The sequence below is a fragment of the Opisthorchis viverrini genome (genome assembly GCF_000715545.1).
Source record: "Opisthorchis viverrini unplaced genomic scaffold opera_v5_32, whole genome shotgun sequence".
Lineage (NCBI taxonomy): Eukaryota > Metazoa > Platyhelminthes > Trematoda > Opisthorchiida > Opisthorchiidae > Opisthorchis > Opisthorchis viverrini.
This window is the reverse complement of record NW_008751687.1, coordinates 583,064-603,394: the sequence shown is the minus strand read 5'-3', so window position 1 is coordinate 603,394 and position 20,331 is coordinate 583,064. Positions and strand designations below refer to the sequence as shown.

General features: G+C 44.5%; 3 protein-coding genes across 3 annotated transcripts; 2 read left to right on the top strand and 1 right to left on the bottom strand.

Annotated features, from left to right (window-relative positions):
* Positions 1 to 4,131: 4,131 nt before the first annotated feature.
* Positions 4,132 to 20,309, bottom strand: T265_02506 (hypothetical protein; the record flags this gene model as incomplete). The annotated part of the gene is made up of 4 exons (XM_009166769.1): positions 4,132 to 4,207; positions 11,074 to 11,138; positions 15,998 to 16,073; positions 20,257 to 20,309. The coding sequence occupies 4 exons, from the start codon at positions 20,307 to 20,309 to the stop codon at positions 4,132 to 4,134; spliced, it is 270 nt and encodes an 89-aa protein (XP_009165033.1).
* T265_02508 (hypothetical protein) lies at positions 12,402 to 12,777 on the top strand (the record flags this gene model as incomplete). Its single annotated transcript, XM_009166771.1, has 2 exons — positions 12,402 to 12,668; positions 12,700 to 12,777. 2 exons carry the CDS (start codon positions 12,402 to 12,404, stop codon positions 12,775 to 12,777), a joined length of 345 nt encoding a protein of 114 aa, XP_009165035.1.
* On the top strand, positions 19,490 to 19,672 carry T265_02507 (hypothetical protein; the record flags this gene model as incomplete). The annotated part of the gene is made up of 1 exon (XM_009166770.1): positions 19,490 to 19,672. One exon carries the CDS (start codon positions 19,490 to 19,492, stop codon positions 19,670 to 19,672), a length of 183 nt encoding a protein of 60 aa, XP_009165034.1.
* Positions 20,310 to 20,331: the final 22 nt, after the last annotated feature.

Below are 20,331 nucleotides of genomic sequence, written 5' to 3'. Positions count from 1 at the left end.
CACGGTCCTGAAGAAAAAGGCGATCGAACGGTTACCCTGGTTCAGGGATGCACCAGTAGCGATGTCAGACGCACCAATGTCGGTGACGAGAGGGATATTATAGACAGTGACGACCATCGCATTCTTTAATTCGTGCTCAAGGTTCTCAACCGCTGTTCGGACATTTTCTAGAGGGAAAAATCTCTTGTTTTTAACCAATGGGTGAATTTTTTCAGAAGACGCCGATATAGCAGGCGGACAGACCAACGACTCTTTGATACGATTTTCCGTTGTGTAGAGTTGGGAGTTCTCTTATAGGGCGCCCACGTTCCAGGAGACCCTGGAGCGCAAGGGAGTAATTTTGTCAGTCTCGAGGCTGCTTTTTGTGTCGTTCAAGGCGACATCCAGAGAATGCCTAAGGTTACGGTCATGTATATCTCTCGTTTTACCGCATCATCAGCAGCAGCATACAGTAACGTTTCCAATGTGGGCAAATATGTCATCCACCCGTCCTGCTTTGATGATATTGCTTAACATTCGTTGGAAACACGCGACCCCGTGTGTCACTCTGAAAGGAATGCGCCGCCGGCTTCGAATGCTGTGAACGGTTTATCTGACTCGATTATTGGAACCTGATGATATGCACTTTACTGTAGGAGGTATATCTTGTGATGGTTTCAATTATTTGATCCAGTTTTTGTAAAGGATAAGCGTCAAGACAGGTGAAGCGATGTATGGTCTGGCTGTAGTCTATCACCATAAGTCTCTTGTGATTCGTATTGCGCGCTACAAGCATTTGTGCTCTCCATGGGGAATTCGATCCTTCGATTATGCCATCGGTGAATATTCGGTCTGCTTTGGTTAGTATGGATTGTTCGTCTTCCGGCGTGTGACAAGATTTCGTGGCGATCGGTTTGAATTCGCAACTTTGGTTAGTATGGATTGTTCGTCTTCCGGCGTGTGACAAGATTTCGTGGCGATCGGTTTGTAATTCGCAACAGGGTTAGTGAAAAAGGATGGAGATTTCACTTTCGCGTATGTTACGCCACATACAGTTAGGGTGCCCGGTTGGCCACCAAATGGAACTTCAACTTTATCATGTAAGCCCAAGAAGTCATATCCCACAAGAATGCCTGCACAGAGGTTCGGTGATACACAAAGTTCGAACCGTTCGTATGTAGCATCCTTGTAATGAATGGACACAAGGCAATAAACTTTGGTAGAACATGCATGTGTCGTCGACGCCATTATCACACAATCGTATGGAAATATTTTCCAGTTATAGGTTTGTAGGATTGATGAAGAAATGTAACTTTTGGAGCTGCTCGTATTAATAAGAGCTCGGATAGCGACGTCGTTGACCAAAATATCTGTTGTACTTCTAGATGGGCGATCGAGAGCAGCGGCACTGCATAGCGAAGAGATTGAGGAGTCCTGAGCTGAACCCACGTGATATTTCCAGGTTTCGGACCTAGATACGAATTGGAAATGCCAAATTTTCCCCAGAACTTCTGCACACTGATATTTTAGCGGGAAATTTATAATGAAGGTGCTTGGGATTTCCGCAAAAGTAACATGCTTGTTATGTACAGGCAGGAACTGTTGTTCCGGGTTTAACAATGGACGAAGGAGTAGACACAGAACAAGGAACCGGTTGTCTGTGTACGTATGATTGTGACTGTTTATGCACAAGTCCGAGAGCTCGTGCGGCTTCGTGGACCACGTTAAGGTCCGATTCATGCTACGTTAGCAGTTTCTCCCGAGTGGTGTTCTACTGAAGTACGGCTATTAAGGCATCCCGGAATGTTCTATCTTTATGTTCCACAGCGAGATGGCCCAAGTGGTTAGAACACGAATTTACTAACCAGAAGGTCCGTGGTTCGAACCAGACCTCTGCATCTCGACTTCCCCTGTCAAGGCTTGGGCAACCAGGCAGTATCCCAGCCCTTGTGCTTCCCTCTGGTGGCATGACAACTAGTCACCGGAAGGGTGTTAGAGCTGAACGACTTATTTTTATGTTCCACAGCAGATACTGCTTTGAATTTACAGTGGCTTCAGTTTTTGAACGAACTGGTAAACATCTTGGCGAAGTTCCTGTTTGTATGTAGCTAAAAGTTGGCGTGTATAGACGATATTTTTCGGGCGAATATAAGGTTTTTCCGGCAAGGCTATCGCAGAGTCGTAGTCGCTACATTCTGCAACGAAGTCATACACTATGATCAGTGTGGCATATAAGAGTTTCCAATTTATTTGAACCATCAGGCTTGTAAGCCTTAAACGTATGGAACCAATGAGTCCATCGTTGCGTGCCATCTGCCGAGTGAGGATCAGCATCAAAAACAGTGGGTTGGATAATATCTATTTTTTAATAGACGAATAAATTGTTGCGAGAGTCAAGTAGTTCCAGGTCGAGTTTAGCAGAATGATAGAATAGAAGGGCGTAATGGGCGTTTTAGTCGTCTAATAACCGTAGTGCCTGAGCTGAAAATATAGAGTGAGAATTGAGTTAATGGTTTAATAGTCATGACGTGTCCTAACTGTTACTCGCTGCTGTGCTCAGAGATATGTGCGCGTGTGTGTAAGATCCGGTTTGAGCTCAATGGGGTTGACTCGGATTGCTAGTTTTCTGCTGATCCAAAAAGCCCTGAACAACGTAGGTGAAATTCGGGCAATTCCTCTGCATGGTCAAATCCATCCGTAGAATAGATGAGTTCCATTTTTCTTTGTATTGTGTCCCTCAGACAGTTCTCGATAGCTGGCCCTTGGAAACATGAGTCTCCTTTATTTTAATCCCAACGTGAAGGGAACAATAAGTTTGGTAAACATTGGGTGCAAGCTTCCCTTGCTATGGAACTCGGGTTTTTGCACAATCGAGTAGTTTGCCTCAGCTTCCCGTTTTTTCTTTTGCATATCAACGGCTTCAGTTCACTTCAAAACTTCAAGCTGAAAGGTCACAGCGAAGTCCAACAAGGCCGTACCACTGGATACAAGGTTACCAACTCAATGGTTCACGCATTCAGATTTGTTTGTGTATTGGGAGAATTCACGCAATATACCAAACATATTTTACTCTGACACAAGGAGCACAAGGCTCTCAATGTTACACGCCACGTATCTATTTGGGGCACCTCGTTTCTACCGTTAGACGTACACAGTCTAGAGACCTAGCTAGTGGACGTCCGATTTGATGGCAGACAACTAAGTCTTTAATTGCCTCCCTCGGCGCGTGCCTAACCATGAAGCTGTGTTGAACGTCGTAATTCATTCCAGGTTCATAATGCATTGACCAGTGATGACACGAAAACCACGCATATGACTATAATGCATGTAGCGCCCAACTATTCAGTGCGAACTAAAATTTGTTTGACGCGACCATTTCCTGGAAGGAGGTTTTCTCGTTAATGAAAGATGTTCTCACCAAATAGAAAAGATTCGCTTGAGTAAAAGCATTAAAAGTTGTCCAGCTGTAACGTCCTCGCGAAGCCTAGCTACCATTCCACCCGGAGGAAACACGAGAGGTGGATACAATTAGGGTGCTCAAGCATAGATAGGAGCGGTTGAGATGCCAGGGTTGAGTTCGAGCCATGGAACTTGCGGTCAGTATGTTCGCACCCAAACTACTAGGCTGTCTCGTGCATTACGGGCATTTTGATTCCTATTGATAGGACTGGTTCCTAGGTTGCTGTGATCTGGTTGGAATAGTTTAGCGAAGTCGTTCATATTTTCTGTCCTTGATCATTTCTTGCACAACATGTTGCTCTGTGTTTTGGACGGCTGTATAAACTACCATATTTTCGGTATGTATATGTCTTTCGGCGAACATCTTTCAATCGAATCTGGATGGAATTTGTATGGATTTACTTAGTTTTCAGTTTGTTTTTCATTATGTTTACCCGTACACTTTGGTGTTACTTATTTTTCTGCATTACTATTTTAGACGTCTAGAGGGCATTGTGGCTCATTTTTTAAATGTATTTTGGGTATTGTGCATGATTTGGAAGTTGTTTCATTCACCGAAACACCTCAGTGATGCCGACAACTTCCGTCAATGCCGACGGACGAAGACAGTGTGAATGGCAATTCGTCAGGTTTCTGTGGACCGCTTGAAATGTCCTGGGCTGAATGAGCATCTGATAGGAGTTGTCCGTTTTTTCATGATTTTGTAACGCTAGCGACAGCGAAATCAATTTTGAAACTGACAACTGAGTGGTCCAAAACTTTTAAGCCTCTAGAGAAAGCAAAAAAATGGGAGGTTAGACAGGCAAGGACCCATAATCGTTCTGAAACGTCCACAATTCACTCAGAGGATGCTATAACCAAGCACAGGGACAGCAATCATAGTTTCATTCGAAAAAATCCGACGGCATCAACAACATCAGAACTTCTTCTAAGCTCCGCCTTTCGCCGTGGAGTTCGGCCACTCCGAAAGATAAACGGATCGAGTTTCCTAACGAGCGTTTGGACTCCAGCTGTAACCAGAATATCGTACATGGGACAGTTATAAGCTGTTCGCTAAATTGGCAGGTAGTTGTGTTGTAAATGGCGCTCATGGAAGCATTGAGTGAGAGTCGTATTGAGCGAGTGATGGTTATTCTTAGTGACATGATAACCATTGTTGAAATTCGAGCTCAATATCAATAAGGTTTCAAGTCGGTTACGACTGTCCTTTAGTCCACTGTAGTAAAGCAAGTAAGGGAGCTTGTGCCAACTGTTGAAACCGGGTGATTTATAAAAAGCACTTTGTCTGCTCGTGGCGCCGGGTGCTCGGGTGTATCGCAGTCCAAAACATGATAGGTCAGAAGCGCACGATCAAATTCTGAGGGCACCAGCGCGCATCACTCTCAGGATTCGTTCGAGGCGTGAACAGGTGTAATTACCACAGCACCTTACTGTGTTAAGGGTTATTTGCTATTTTTAGAGGCATCCAAACTCTTCATCTAGTTGACGTCGGGATTCAGCTTTTTTTCCTGACGGGATGTCCCTTGGTAATTTGAAACTATCGTTACCGGGGTTCTCACTTTAATGGCGTAGTCTTGTGTGTTTGGCATGCCGCTTGATTACTCGTGTTCCAGTACTTTTTAGAAAACGTTGGGAAGTTGGTGATGCCGCAGCTGATGAGATAGTGTCGTGTGAAAAGATTCAGATACTGTGTAGCGCCGATCAACGTCACCATCGTACCGTACCGCACAGCTGATCTACCATTATCCTCTTCAGTCAGTTCACACATCCTTTCCCACAAGTACTGCTTTTAATAAGTATTACTTTCCCTATGCATATAGTTGGTATTTTTAAGAATTCTGGAAAAGGGTCTTCCCGGCATGTTTGCTTTTCTCCGCGTCCGATCATGTAAAAACCGTAAAAAATATTTTAGAATGAGGGGTCATTTATCGCGGAGTCTAGTCGTTCGCTGGAGATTGGGGTCAGAGCGCAACATGTGACGATTGAGGGACCACTGTATCCAAAATGCACGTATTACTGGGGTGGGGATCTGTTACTGTGTTCCGTAATTATTCTAATATTAACCTGTTCACCGAACATCATGCTAACGTTGCAGTCTCAGGTGGGTCACGCCTGGTCCAAATTGGCCTACCGATTATCCTTGCTCATTTCGTCCATTACGTAAGCATAGGAACTTTTCGAAAGAGAACCAGCCTGGGTTATGAATACTATCATAGAAGGTGTCGTGAATACTAGGAGCAATCGTTGAGCGGTTAGCCGCATCCCTGGCTTGATTACTTATATCGTGAGCTATCAGTGTTTACGCCACATCAGCAAGGTCAGCTTTGTGGGTTGAAGTGCACGGTATTGTGAAGTTCTTCAAGTGTCTTATTTTCCGTCCCTGCGGTCATAATTCATCAGTAACAGGTCAAATGTCAACATTTCTTTGGTTCTGAGTGCTGTCCGACTGAACGAGGACGGATCGCACCTTAATTTCAAGATGGATCGTTCAGTCGAACACACCGAGTGTGTCTGTTGAAGGCAGTGTTCCATTAGATCACAAACCCTGAGGATATGATACTTGGTAGATCTTGTGGCAAATCACCAACTGTCGTGGGTTTACATGAAACAAGTCTGTGACCACTGTCATGAAGGATGAGAACGAAGTGCCCATCGGAACCATCAGACTCACGACGTGTCCCACTATATGCTCTGCGTAAAGGCCCCTGCTTGTTTCCCTTGGTACCATTTTCAATATGTCGCATATTTCTTGAAGGAATGCTACTCATGATTTTGCTGAAATCGATTGAAAGCTCAGTAGCGATATTTCCCGTCTTAGGGCTCATCAGGAAGGCTCAGTCCCCGAGTTTACGTCAACTATTTATTCCTCTTGAATCCGCTTTGTAGAAAATTCTCTAAATGCACACTTTCTCGCACCATTATTGTCTTAGCCTGAGACTGAACTGTATCCCATCAGCATCTCTATACTGTGTTATCATCCAACTGAATGTACTGCTCCAAGATTACTTCGTGTTTCAGTGGGTACGATATTCGAGAGGTTGTAGTATGCTTCCTCGAAGATGCACTGCGCATAAGGTTACTGAACTTCGCGAAATGCACCTACTTAAACACTAATTTAGTTTTAAGGCTTGACTCAACTGAATCGCAGCCGAGCCTCTCGCTTATAATATTGTTTAGCAGAATGGGGTACTCAAACCATGCTTTAAGTTTAAGTTGCGTCATATTGCAATATGTTTTGGGGGAGCACAACTCACTAGTTTACTGAGTTTGCAGCCCGGGATCAGTTTCGTTCCTCTCGGGACTCATCAGGTAGGCCCGGTCTATGAGTTTCCGTCGAAGTTTCATTCCTCTTGAGCCCAAATTGTACCAACTTCGCCAAATGCCCTCACCGTCGTATTAGTTTGGTCTTAACACCAGACTCAGCTAAACCCCAGCGGGATCTCATGAAGACGTTCTGCGCAGCGATCGCTAAGTTTTTTACTGTGTACGAAATTCGAGATGTTGCGGTACTTTCGCGAAGTAATCTAATCGTCAGGTTGCTGGAAAGTTCAACAACCGATGCTTTTGGTTCTTGGCTCTTAACAGGCAGAAGTTATCTTCGAGTTTCCGCCGAATTTGTGTTCTGCTTGTACGCTAATTGTCAGTGGTGATCGTCTGTGTCATGCGCATGTATACCTTCGGAGGACAATCTACAAAGCGTGCTATCCATCTTAAGCCATCATATATTTTCTACTGAATGCTAGGCTTTTGTGTGGAAATTACCCTGTGTGGATCCTTTCTCAACACTCATTGACCGCTACTCACTGTTAACTGGATATCGCATCCGGTACTTCTGTTTAACGTATGAAGGATCTCTTCTGGAAGTATGATTGGGAACTGGTGTACCTGCCATACATTTGGTTTTCCATTATTTCTTCCTACGTAGAAGTAAAAAAAATTCGAGCTTAAACTGGAACTTGGCGCTCTAGTGGCGGATAATTGACACTTGTTGACAACCTAATATCTAAGGGATCCAACTGGAAAGCTGCATCACCGGATGCCTTGTACGCAGCATCAGCCGGACAAACAACTGTGTTTCAAATTTTTCTCACAACGATGGAACAATTGTTTCCAATAGTCGAACCTCAAAGCCAGGGTTTATGCACCGGGTAGGATTTGGATGGAGATATCTTAGAACTAAGTTCGAACAGAATAGTATGTGAACTAATGGGTGTGTAGCAAAAATAGAAACCCAGTTGACCTAAATCAGTAAACTGACAATGAAACAGGCCTGTAAATGGAGTTTCGGTCCATCTCCAATGTATGAAGTGATGTCCGAGGTGGTAATCAGACATGACGCTACCTGTTTTGATGGTAGCATTAGGTGTGAAATGTCGTGATGTATTTTTTCAGTCGTTCGGGCATCCGTCCGTCAGTAAATCCGGGAAATAAATCAAGCTCCTCTAGAGGGTGTGTGAGAATAGGTGCTACTTCTGAAGGAGTCAACCCCAAACCAAGTAGAAGTGCCTCTATCTGACACGTTGCTAGTTTGCTCAGCCGAAGATGTTCACTGTTCGGATGATCCGACCGAAAAGGAACCATGGCGAATGTCAGAAAACGGTGCACTTTCTCCATCACGGCTTCGTTATTGATGAAATACCGGCATGTACGCTCAGCTGCCACGCATAATGCCCGCAATGCATGTTAGCTAAGTGAATGAAAATCAGTCACTCGGTCGAACGAACAAGAGAACGAGTTGATACGTAGTGGACGAACAAAGGTGAGTGGTTGGAGTACATCAGTTTGCAAGATGTCTGAGTGACGTTAATACTCCTTCCAAACGGTGAACATCGGGGAGAAGCGTGATGTGCGTGCAGGGACGCAATGAAGTGCGGTTGGCCAATAACGTCAGCCTTCCGACTTCAGTATGCCCATACATCGTCTGCAAACAAAGCGGTGTTATCCGGTACTAGTCGTTGTGGGAGAATGATCCGCTAATAGCAGCAAGATATAAGGACATATAATAAGAACCGCTATTGTGAATCTGGACGTTATCGGGTCTTCCCTACTTTCTGGCTTGAGTCCGTATCCTCGTGTGCGGCTGGAAGTCCTACAGGATTTAGCGCTTAACCAATTTCACTGATGAGTTTTGCGTCGCTTTTCAGTGAGTGTGCCGAGTTGAGATTCTTGTGAATGCCGTCAATTCCGCTGCTGCTACCTTACTGGACACGGTTGTCATATCTATTTAGATGAGGCTGGGACAGATAGGCACCTATCTCACTATTTAACCAGGAGACAGGTTTTTTGAGGTGAATCCTTACCCTCTCATGTCCTTTCCATCCTCTGTTAGTGCAATGTCTCCTCGTAGCTGTGGCATTTAAGAACCAGCGTTTATTGCTGACTTGTCGGCGTACAGAAGGATGGGTATTCAGTGCAGAATTGTCTCCTGCAGTTTGAAAATTCAGCTGCATACAGTTATATACTCCAGGTGTTAGTGTATCGCGTGAGCAGAATGTTATGGCTTAATGGGAGTAGTCATTAGGAGAAATGTTCACGGAGTGCCTCCTCCAAACTAGATGATCGTGTTTTATTATCCTCACCGAATGTAGAGGCGGCGGTAAAAGCTGACCCCTTAAAACGATTACAGTCTGGAGAAGATGAAATTCTCTAAAAAAATTCATGGCCAACAGCGATCTTCCTCACGACTCGTTTTTACACACCCAGGCGAATTTCCGGAGTCCCCAGCAATTTGCAAGAGTACCAGAAAATCAATAAACGTTTCCCCTAGTGATTTTTTGTAGCGAATTGAAAAAGGCATGTTACTATCGTGGGCCAAATATCTGAGTTGTCCTTGGCCGGATGCTTCAGAAATCCTGATAATCCCCGTTGAGTGTTAGCTGTTATCAGTCCAAAGTCGACTGCTTATACTTTCCTGTGGTTTACTTTGAAATTTAGCTGACTGGATGCATAAAAACGAGCAGTTTGTCTAGTTACATCTGGGCATCTGGCACTTACAACATGTTCCAACATGAATTCCACCTAGCATTGCTTGTGTTTTTCACATTTTCACTACCTCTGATCGAGATGTTTCCAACTACCTGAAGATTCTGATAGAGTAGCTAGTTGGTATTTAACGGTATTAGACACTGACATACGAGATTTGATTTTGCCTGACATCTTCGTTTTCAACGTTACGCTGTATCCAACAATAGCTAACGAGTGCTAATGCCCACTGTATCCTGAAGTTTTGCTTTTCTGAGATACACAAGATTGATTTACTTTGGGAGAGACGAACAGCGCGCGTCCAGCAGAATCTTCCAATTCTTGGGTATGTTTTAGTTAGACGTCGTGAGTTGTACTTTTAATCTCAAACTGATAATTGTATGCAGCATCTTGGTGTGTCCTTCGTGAATGAAATTCAATGTCATCGGTCGGGTATTACTTTATTGAAGCAGGGTGGTTCCCATTTGCTTATGTGAAGGATCTATGGTTTTCCTAAAAGTTACGAGCCGATTTAAGGGCTACATTCGATGCATTTCTTAAGTCACTGTTTCTGTTAAATCTAGAGGAGGTAATGTGTATTCACCGTAGTGTTATGAAAATTGCCAAAAAATGTTTATTCTGAGTCTGAAACAAAGTTTTTGTCAGCGCAAGGTTCATCCAAGTGGTAGCCATTAGTCTTTTGGTGCAGCTGGTACCATGAAAACTACCGGTGTAGGCCACCAACGTGCTACGTTAGCTACATACTGTGTTGCGTCAGCAAGCCCCGTCTGAATTTGAGTTGACCACAAATCCACGAGCTATTATAGTGAGGGAATTCGTTGCGACGATTTATGTGTTGAGCGAGGGACAGCCTGTATGACGTTCACAAGCAGATCCGAAGAAGGCGCTCCTTGGATTTCACAGGTTGATTTGTGGAACGCGTACGATTGCCTTACCTTAAAATTAAGACACATGTCATGTTTGAATCCGCGGCTTTGTGGTCAGCCATTTGAACGGAAGCCTTAACTCATAGAGCATGATGGACTCTAGTTGGTGGTTTGGAAACCTGGCCAAATCCCACCCGATAATCGGTGTGTGTCGATGTATGTTGCCTTCTTGAAATGAGCATCTAATCGACGTCCTCGTCGCGCGTCCGACCGCTTATTTCCGGTAACACAAAGGTTGGTACAGTCGAAATGTCCTATGTACACCAAAAACGGAAATAAAACACCATATCTAAAACGTATCTCGCCAATTGACTTTCAAGCGTACATTTCACGGGCAAAACAAATCGTGTGTTGTATGGAACACAGGTAGAGTACGCATGCGACAGCACATGAAGTAAACGGGACTCGGACCTCGGAATCCTAATGGGCACAAGATTTTCGGCCCACACTCCGGTCACGGTTTGGTATTTTTTTATTCGCCCGACTTGGTCTAGTGTAATTTGGCCTACTCGGACCTCGGAATCCTAATGGGCACAAAATTTTCGGCCCATACTCCGGTCACGGTTTGGTATTTTTTATTCGCCCGACTTGGTCTAGTTTAATTTGGCCTTTTGCAACCGGATATAAAAGAAATGGAAGAGGACTTTTGCTTCTGAATCGATGTGCTGAAACGTTAAGCACACGGACCGTACGGAGAGTTTTTGATTGTATGCTTCCACTCATTTACCTGGCAAACTGTGTTTGGTGATGGAGCAGTTCTGTCATATACTGAATGTCTAATCCTTGAAGCAACTAGAAAATAGTTAAAAGTGCGATGGGATCTCGAAAAGTTCAAACACACGATGTCCAGGTGGTGTAGAAGGATCAGACGTGTGAGTTTGGTCAGCAGCTTCCTCCACGCTAAACTGATGAGGTCGACAGACTCCTTTAGGGGGAGCTGTTATGGATTTCATTGCACTAATGGAACATTCAGTCCAAGGTGGTCTAGTGACTGTAAAGTTCTCTGCGATGATAGATGGGTTTTCAGCTCAATTTTCTGACTATTAATCAGTGGTCAGATGATTGTCACTGAGCACCAGGCAAACCAGAGTTTCAACAAGCTGTTGAATAGCCTTTGGGACACAATCGATCGATTTCCAGATCATTCCGGAAACAGTGACTTCCAAGTGTTTTTCGACTGTCAAATTGCTCTTACATCAACTAAATTCAACGCAAACCAGCTTTGAACCACCGGACGGTAAACCCCGTACATTAATGAGTAAGAATAAACAGTTTACTAGAGTGAAATTTATCCTGACCACCATATGACCTAATTTCACCCACCCGTCCTTTTAGCTGTACAGTCCTGGTTTCTGAGTTCAGCTGTAACACCCTTCCAGTTCCTAGCTGCCATGCCACCAGAAGGAAGCACGAGGGCTGGGATACTGCCAGGTTGCCCCGGACTGAACGCAGGGAAGTCGGAATGCAGAGGTCGGGTTCGAAGCATGGGCCTTCACACACGTAATTTCGCGCTCTAACAATTGAGCCATCTCGCTCCCTCTCTGGGATTTATTCGTCCATGGAAAACATCCGTTTTCAAAACAACGGTAACAGATTTTATGGGTACATGCAACTTAAAGCACTGGCATAAAAGTTGCCCCGGTCCTCCGCGCTATGGACTGGCCACAGCCGTTGGCGTCCACGAGCATTTGACGGCTTGGCATATACTTGATAACTTGCGCCTTAAGGGCCAACTTCCGCTGAGAAGCATGAGCCATTACACCATGCACCTCACCAGTGTTCTCGTTGCCACTTGAGATTTTATGCCGGCTTCCGGCCAACAGGTCGTCAGATGCGTCGTTTTAAATGCTTCCTCGCACTGCATTAACTAGATCTCGAAATCGTTGCTGTCCAGGAGTGGAATTTATATCACACGGAACAAAGTGCCTGGTCACACAGGCTTTCACCAATATAACGGTAGGAAATGAAGGTCCTACCGTGGAGTGTAATGCGGAGGATTCGCCGATTGAGAAGCGAGAAAGAATCGTCTGAATCACCCCGAAGATAGTTTGCTCGATGAAGGAATGGGAATATGGATTCCAGAGGATGAACTTGATGACTCGCCGCGGTTTTCGTATCGTACAACTTGAAACCAAAGAGAGACTTTTCGTCAGTAAGACCGTGAACTCGTCAGAAATTATTCCCGTAGCAACAGAACCTGAGGCCTTTTCAACCGTTATAGAGTGGAGGGGACCACAGATCACAAATCTGCGGCCAAACTCAGCAATCAAAACCGAGGAAATCTCAAATCCAGAAAAACCGTGCGTATCCAATATTTCCTTGGTAAGTGTTACATTTTTTAATTCATTTTAAGTTTATCGGTGAAGTTTGGCTTGAGATGGAATGGCTTCCGCCGAATTTTCTAGGGAGGCCTTCATCCACGAACCGGTAAATCATAGAATGATCCTCTATTAAATGCTTGCGATCTGCTAGTGTAGTTCGTTGAAGAACTGCAGTGAAGATCAATGTAACAGACCGTTTTTGAGGTCATTGACAATTTGCACTTTCGCCAACATATCCAAAATGAACCGGAAAATTCGGAGTCATGCGATATGGAGGTTATAGTTACCTGGTCGATGGGAGAAGACATTTCTCGAAGGTTCTACTCTGAAAGTCGTCAAAGTAAATAATGATCACTAGCGGTTTCTCCATAGAATGCGATTTACGAGGGAAGAAATTTACTTGTAATGAAATGAAATTAATGTCTGTCTACCGGAATTCGCTTGACACAAGGTGATGAAAGACGATAGAACAATAGTCTCACCTTGATGTTTCATTACCATATGTTATTAGACAAAAAACTGACAATGCACCCCCACCCCAACACACACGTAGCTGGTGAGCTCTGTCTAAAGGTTAGTCTTCTACCCATTATGTATTGTGTGTGGGAGCAACAAAACACCATGTGCGTAGAGGCTGTACTATTCAATACCAGAATCTGTTCTGAAAAAAAACCGATGCAAGATGAACAAATGTCACACAAAACACTGCTCTCCCACCGGGATCCTATTACAAAATTCATTATGAAATCACCTGGGTGAGATTCATCCAGATCAATGCGGATAGGTACAGAGAAGAGCTGGACGCGCCTCAGCTCTTCATCATAGAACGAAGTAAATTTGGGCGTGTTTCTAAGAAAGACCCTATGTGTTGTGATCGCTGTCGTACACCTATCTGCACATGGTAGGGACCTTTATAACCATTTTCCAAAACGTATTTCTTGTTCGATTTTTCAGAAAATGAGTGACTTGTTATAAACAACCTGTGGGTGCTTCAGGGCAGAACATGCTGCCACTACCTTAATAAGCCCTCTCCAAAGAGTAGGAGTCTTTCTATCTTGGAAGTGTACCGTTTTTTGGGACCACTGAATTATTTTGGGCTGATTCCAACACATTGTCAGTTTACCGTGAGAATCACTCAATTTCTCCCCAACAATTTGCAAAAGAAACCCACGACTAACGTATGAAAGGGCCTATTGTCGATCTAGAATATACAGGCGACATCGTTCTGGTCTTCGAAGATAAGGAGCAGCTGTTTTTGGATGAGATTATCAAAGCCAACCGATCCTTTGACATGCCCTTCGCATCCACAAAGTGTAAGGTCATGCTTCTATCCATGCAGTCACTCATTACGCCACGGAGATGATATGGCGATTTGTATTTTGGAAACTGCATTGGTTCTGGTGACAAGCGAAGCCGATGCACGGATCTTTGAGGTTCGGCTCGCTTCGGTAATATGGGATACCTATGGTGGCAAAGCGGTGTATCGCCGTATCTCAAGGGACGCGTGTATCAGGCTATAGTATGGGCCGATCTGTTCCATGATTATGAGGCGTGGCCTATTTGGACAGTGGTAGTGAGGCGTCTTCGGCAACCGTTGTCTCAAGCGATAACTTTCGCGGGCCGATGCCGGTGAATTCGCAACGAGATAATTAGAAAACTAGTATTTGCTTGTTCAACGGAGAACAATCAAGGAATGTAATCAGCCCCGAAAACTGTGGTGATTTGGTCATGTACTGCGCACGGAGAATCATCGTTTGTCGAAGAGGGCTGTTTTCCGTGCCAAATTCCGATTGTTCAAGTAGTGGTAATCAACATTTGACATGGAAAAAGGGAATGAAATCGATTACGAGGGGTCTAGCTAGGTACTGTCGGTACGACTGGCCTTCCAGATTGAGGCCCATGTGACCCATGTTGTGCCCAAATGAGTGTCTGGAGATGTAGGTAATGCAGAATGATTGTAATAGACTAGCATGAAATCCCTTCCCAATCCAATTTTATTCTTCTCATTACAAGAGGATTTTCAAATAAACTGTGGTTGTACGGTAGCGAAGCATCAGTGTTTGAACACTGATGTTATGCTGTCGATGATGATGATGGTGAGTTGGGTTTAGCACTCGGTCAGTCTAAACTTACCCAGATCTAAGTTTGTTCTGTTTCAGAATCAGCTAACTCGGTTCCCTTGTGTACTAATATTAAGAGATTAAAGAACACCGTTGAACAAACAATGAAAAATCCGTCAACACATAAAAGCATCTGGCTAACCAGTTGAACGTGAGAAACCGCCCGCAGCACAAGAAAAACAATAACCACAGATAAAAAGCGCGACCACACAAGTAAAGTTGAAAGAATCAGACCAAAACAAAATGGAAATAAACAACGGGGCAATCAAATCGAAGAAAACGAACTACCAAAAACAGAACTGTCGTTGGAATCACAATAGGGGAAGTCAAGTCAAACTTCAGCAGAAGTCGGAAACCAATCACTAAGAGCAGGAACAAAAGGTCCTCTGTCAGAAACTACTCGACGCACCAATTAAGTTCAGGGAATGGAGACCGCAACTCAACACAACTTAAGACGGACCAATAGGATTCAGTTGGTCTTTGAGGACTTTACAAACTCAAACAGGTAAAGAATAGACCACTCATTAGAAATTAAATCAGAAATGACTGTATTTCACGAGGCAAAAGTTTGCTTCTCCATGCTTAGCACCAGCGATGAAGGACAAAGCCACCATTAGTTTATTGAAACTTCTAACGAGGAACGGACATATGTATTGACCTAACCGTTTCCGGGGGACTTTTCTCAGTGAGCTTATCAACATTTCGTTAATTTTCGAAGTACAATGCTGGTGATGTTCCTGGCACATAACTATGGGCACTGTATACCAGATTTTGGAGCATTGGTGTCCGGAAAAAAGACGAACGGACGCGTAAGGCGTGTGCCATCAAGGGGACTGTAACCACGAATGACTTGCGGTTTTACCTCCGGCCTCGGCTTGGAGAAAATGCATAAATGTTCCCTCGTTCACGTCACCATACGGCACATCACATCTGCTCCTACTTTTCGCGCTTCGTCAAGAACACATTCATCAGTTTCCCTTGTGGTTACTACTTGCCTCACGCATACACATTCGTGCCCAACTATCATGTAGGCTTACTGTTTCTTTCCCATGCCATCAGTACCGGTTTAGACTGCGCAACCTTTTCGACCCAGTACTAAAGTTATGGTTTGCACACGATCGGTTTCCTTGCTAAGGTCACGAGGTTTGATACACTGCATAAGATCCATTAGAGGCAGACTTATCGGTTGCGGACGACATTTTGCACTTACCCACGCAATTGTGAAAGACATTGGGTGATAACCCAGCTTTGAACGCTTGGAACCGCTGGAATCAATGCCTAATTTACTTACAACGATAATAAAAGATAAATATAAAAGATAATCGTTCAGCTGTAACACGCTTTCGATGACTAGCTGCCATGCCATCCGAAGTAAGCATGAGGGCTGGGATACTGCCAGGTAACCCAAGCCTATACAGGGGAAGTCGAGATGCACGGGTCAGGTTCTAACCGCGAACCTTTCGGTCAATAAATTCTCGCTCTAAACACTGAGCCATCTCCTACAACGATATCCCAGTCTGAGACGCATAAAAGTGAGCTATTGGGAGGAAGAAAGGCGGAGACATTAATGCTCTGAACATCCCTGAGAAAGGAAACATCTAAGGAGTTCTCGATCTGGGGTCTAGCTGAGCTGAGTGAGGGCCAAGAACAAGCTGACGCATATTTTCCTAACACTTCCCACCTGGCGGATTCACAGAGCAACAAAACCAGAATAGGGTGAATAAACGGCAGTAGTGTTTGTGAGGGAGCTGTATGAGGAAGAGACAGTGATGGAGATTAGACAAGTGGCTTATTCGGCACCAAAAGATTCATCAGGTACAACAGAACAATTACTAGCTTCCTACAGACGTCTAGCAGTTAGATAGGTAAGAAATTTGACTTCCTAGTTTTTTTAAAGATAAACTGCTGTTCACAACCACGCAAGTACTAGAAGAACCTTCTAAGTACTCCTATAACCCTTCACAGAAGATGCCCACAATAACGGCTCTCTTCACAACATACTAGGAAAGAACTAGCGGACATCAGGCGGTTAAATATCGATGCTACGAACGCACAGAAATCACAGTATGGTACTCGAGGAAAACGGATGTAAGGATACAACAAACATTTAACAAGGGAACGGGGAAATTATCCACGAACTGTGGCGACCGCGTCTCGCTTTTCTGTTGGAGGTGTAGTGCCATGGGTCGGGGTGTTTTGTGAATAGATCTCCAGCGAGGCTCCGTATATTAGACTTTTGAATTCTGATGTATTACCCTACAAATCGAACCATTCCACAGGGTCGCGCGGCGTGGGGATGGCCATTTTAGCGGTTCTCAGTCTACTTCCTTTAGTGCCTCGTGTCGGTACTCCACAAAAGATTATTTTACCATGCAAATTCCGTTCATTCGAAGCAACTGAGTCTCAAATAACCCACAAGCAGAAAGCGACCGTCACCACGCTGTAATGCCTTAGAAATGCAATCCCAAAAGGCTATAGACTTAACTGGAAACGCAATCATTTGACCCAGCTTTGCAGAAGAAAATCAAGAAACGAGGTTCCTTTTTTCAGTAAAAATCCAACTTGTTCAAAAGCCCAAATAACGCGAAAAAAGCTGCAGTAGAGACCAGTATACCATCTGCACACGGCTTATGGCTGGTAATTAGGACCATCAACCAGATTTACAGTCCCCTGTGACCTTGGCAGCGGATGACACACTTGCAGTCAAACTTGAGTGCAATAGCATCGCAGAAAACACCCAGCACCGTCTACTGCGGTGGCTCGGCCATGTACTAAACATACCGAAACATCGTTTACCGAGACTAGTGTTGTCCTCCGTTCCTTCTTTAGAATGGAACAAACCGTGCAGTGAACAACCCATGATTTGGTAAAAGGGTACGAGAGATTGCCAAGAGTCTATGTATGATTGGTGTAGTATGGCTTCCAGGATGACCCATGACCTTTATGCGACTGACTACAGACTGCAAGAAATGGCGGTCGATGGTGGTGTCAGTTTCATTCCAGACTGGCTGACTGAGTGCCTGGATGCCGAGACACCCCAGAACGCTTGCAATTGTCCAGTACCAGGTCCCTCCCACGACCATTCTTTTCTGTTCTTTGGAGTTCCTGGCCTTAGTACCGTTAAATAAACGTAGTTATGCGGCAGTGAAGCATCGTGTTAATACTGATTTTGCTCTCTGAAGATGATGAATGAATGAAGAATTCTCTCTACCGCTTGTAACGCGCTGACATCATTTTGACCCGGACAAGGACTAAATCACGTTTAGCTTTCTTCGTAGAGGCCTCCAAAACAACGGAGAAACCACTACAGCAACAGAAGGGAGGTTGCTTCAATTGGCACGATGGATAGTTATACGGAGCCGAAACGGTGTATAACAGCTTCCCTGGGAAGCATACAAGACAGAACATCTATAGGAGATGGAAACCTGACCAGGATACCTTTAGTCGGGTGGACAAACTGTCACGATACCGCAAAATTGATTTTCGCTGCAAGACCATCACCTCATTCCAGACCGGGACTGAACAAGTGATGTGACATATTTTTAAGTCAACCTGCTGAATGTTGTGGAACCTGCGGTTATGTTTTGCAGACTGGCGGTGTAATGATAGACGGAAAATTTCCGCCACTTTTGATTGAATTTCTTGAATTGTAGATACCTTGGAACCGGATACGTGTTATGGCCTCGCGCGTGCAACTTCTATGACCCTGACACAAATTTGGCGGAAGCATGAACGGACAATCTGTTTCACACTATGCTGTGTCCATATAGCATTTCACCTACGATTCAAGAAAACAAGCGCTACCAAGAAGCTTCAGAATGAAGCTGGGATCAATAACCATTAGATCACTGCCTAAGAATAGTAGTCAAACAGACCAAGAGGCAACAAGGGTTGGGAAGGCAGAGATCGAAGTGGTAGACGCAAAATAGCGGCAAACCGCCAAGAAAGGCTCGACGATGAAAGTAGACAACGAGTGGTCGAAATAGAGCGTCCCCCATCAAGTTATAAATGAGAACGATCGGCCTGCAGGAACCGGATGTATGCGTCGAAACGTCTTAACTTCCTCATTGGAAGCACCGGTTTACCAAAGAAACGCGCACCCAACGAGTGATTGTGGGTTGCATTGCGGTTCAGGATGTGGACTATATGAATGACCACATCTAAAAGCTCCTATGAAAAAAAAGCTTATCAGATTGTCTGGTTTCTTGCTATAGAAGGCCCTAACAGTGTGAACAGCATCATACAATGGGAAACAAACGTTTCGACCACACGTAAGCCATCAAGGACACATAAGGCTGGGTCTTTGGCGGGTACCAAGAACAAAAATGATGCAAAGTCGGCGAAAGGGAGCATTGCTTGCAATGTCAAATAGGCTGGATTATAATTATCTTTGTAAGTGATACATACAACGGCAGTCATGTATAACAAAATGTAGAATCTCCACTAAGGGTATAGTTTCGAAAGCAACCTAGCTGGGTGGTCCCTTTTCGACTAGAATGAACTTGTATGATGTTGCCTATTCAGTTAGGGAGTGATGCGTATCATGACAGTAAAGCTATCGCCCAGGCTACACTAGATAATTAAACAAATCAATTAAGGGAACTTCCCTTACAAGTGGAAATAACGAGCCGAAGAACTACTGACACCAGTAACAACTAAAAGTCCAAGAGAGTAAGACGAAGAAAAGGCGACGGCCAAAACAATGTTGGCCAAATTTTGCCAACCACCGCACTCCGGTGCCGTAAAATATTGCTTGAAATTGCCAGCTTTTGAGGAGCCACTACTTGCTCCCAATAAACACCGCTTTGAATGTCCAGAAGGTACGAAATCCCACCACAGCAAAGACCAGGGTGTAAAGTTCATGGACCGATCTCATGCTGTTTGAAACTAGTTTGATATCTGGGGGACGTGATGAAAACAAAGTTATCACCCCCAGGTAGTCAGTGATGGTGGATGACTGCCATCCAAAAGGTGCGTGAATAATGCAGTGCCCCTTTTCTGGAAAGATGAGCCTCCAGTTACATATATTTTGGGTTCGTCCTACGGGACTTTCTTCACTGGTCAGACCCCTCCCAAAAAAGATCAAGTATCGAAGGAGAATGCCCTTTGCGGGTCCTTACAAGCAGTTCCTCATTATCACCATGGTTGCGCATTGGCTGGGATACCACAAGAACCCCCAGACCTAGACGAGAAAACGATTAGCACCATCAACGAAAGCCTAACCGCAAGGTAGCGCTGGTTGGTGCAGGATCAAACAAGTTCATATTTTTAAGGAGCAAGTCGCCACACATGCTCCAACTCTAAAACGGGAGGACCAGGTCTATGTTATTCAGACCTCCACTCGTTGACTAATCCGGTACGAGAGGCTGTGTGAGTGTCACACGTACGATTCCCAGTACAGCTCACCGGGTTCTGACGGTGCGCAAACCGTCACACCGCGGTAAGTTCCAGTCTCTTCGGGAAACTTACTTCATTTTCGTGCCCTGGAGGAACCGGTCTGAAGGGCTGGTGAAAAGCAACATTTGGATATCGGCCCCTTTGTTA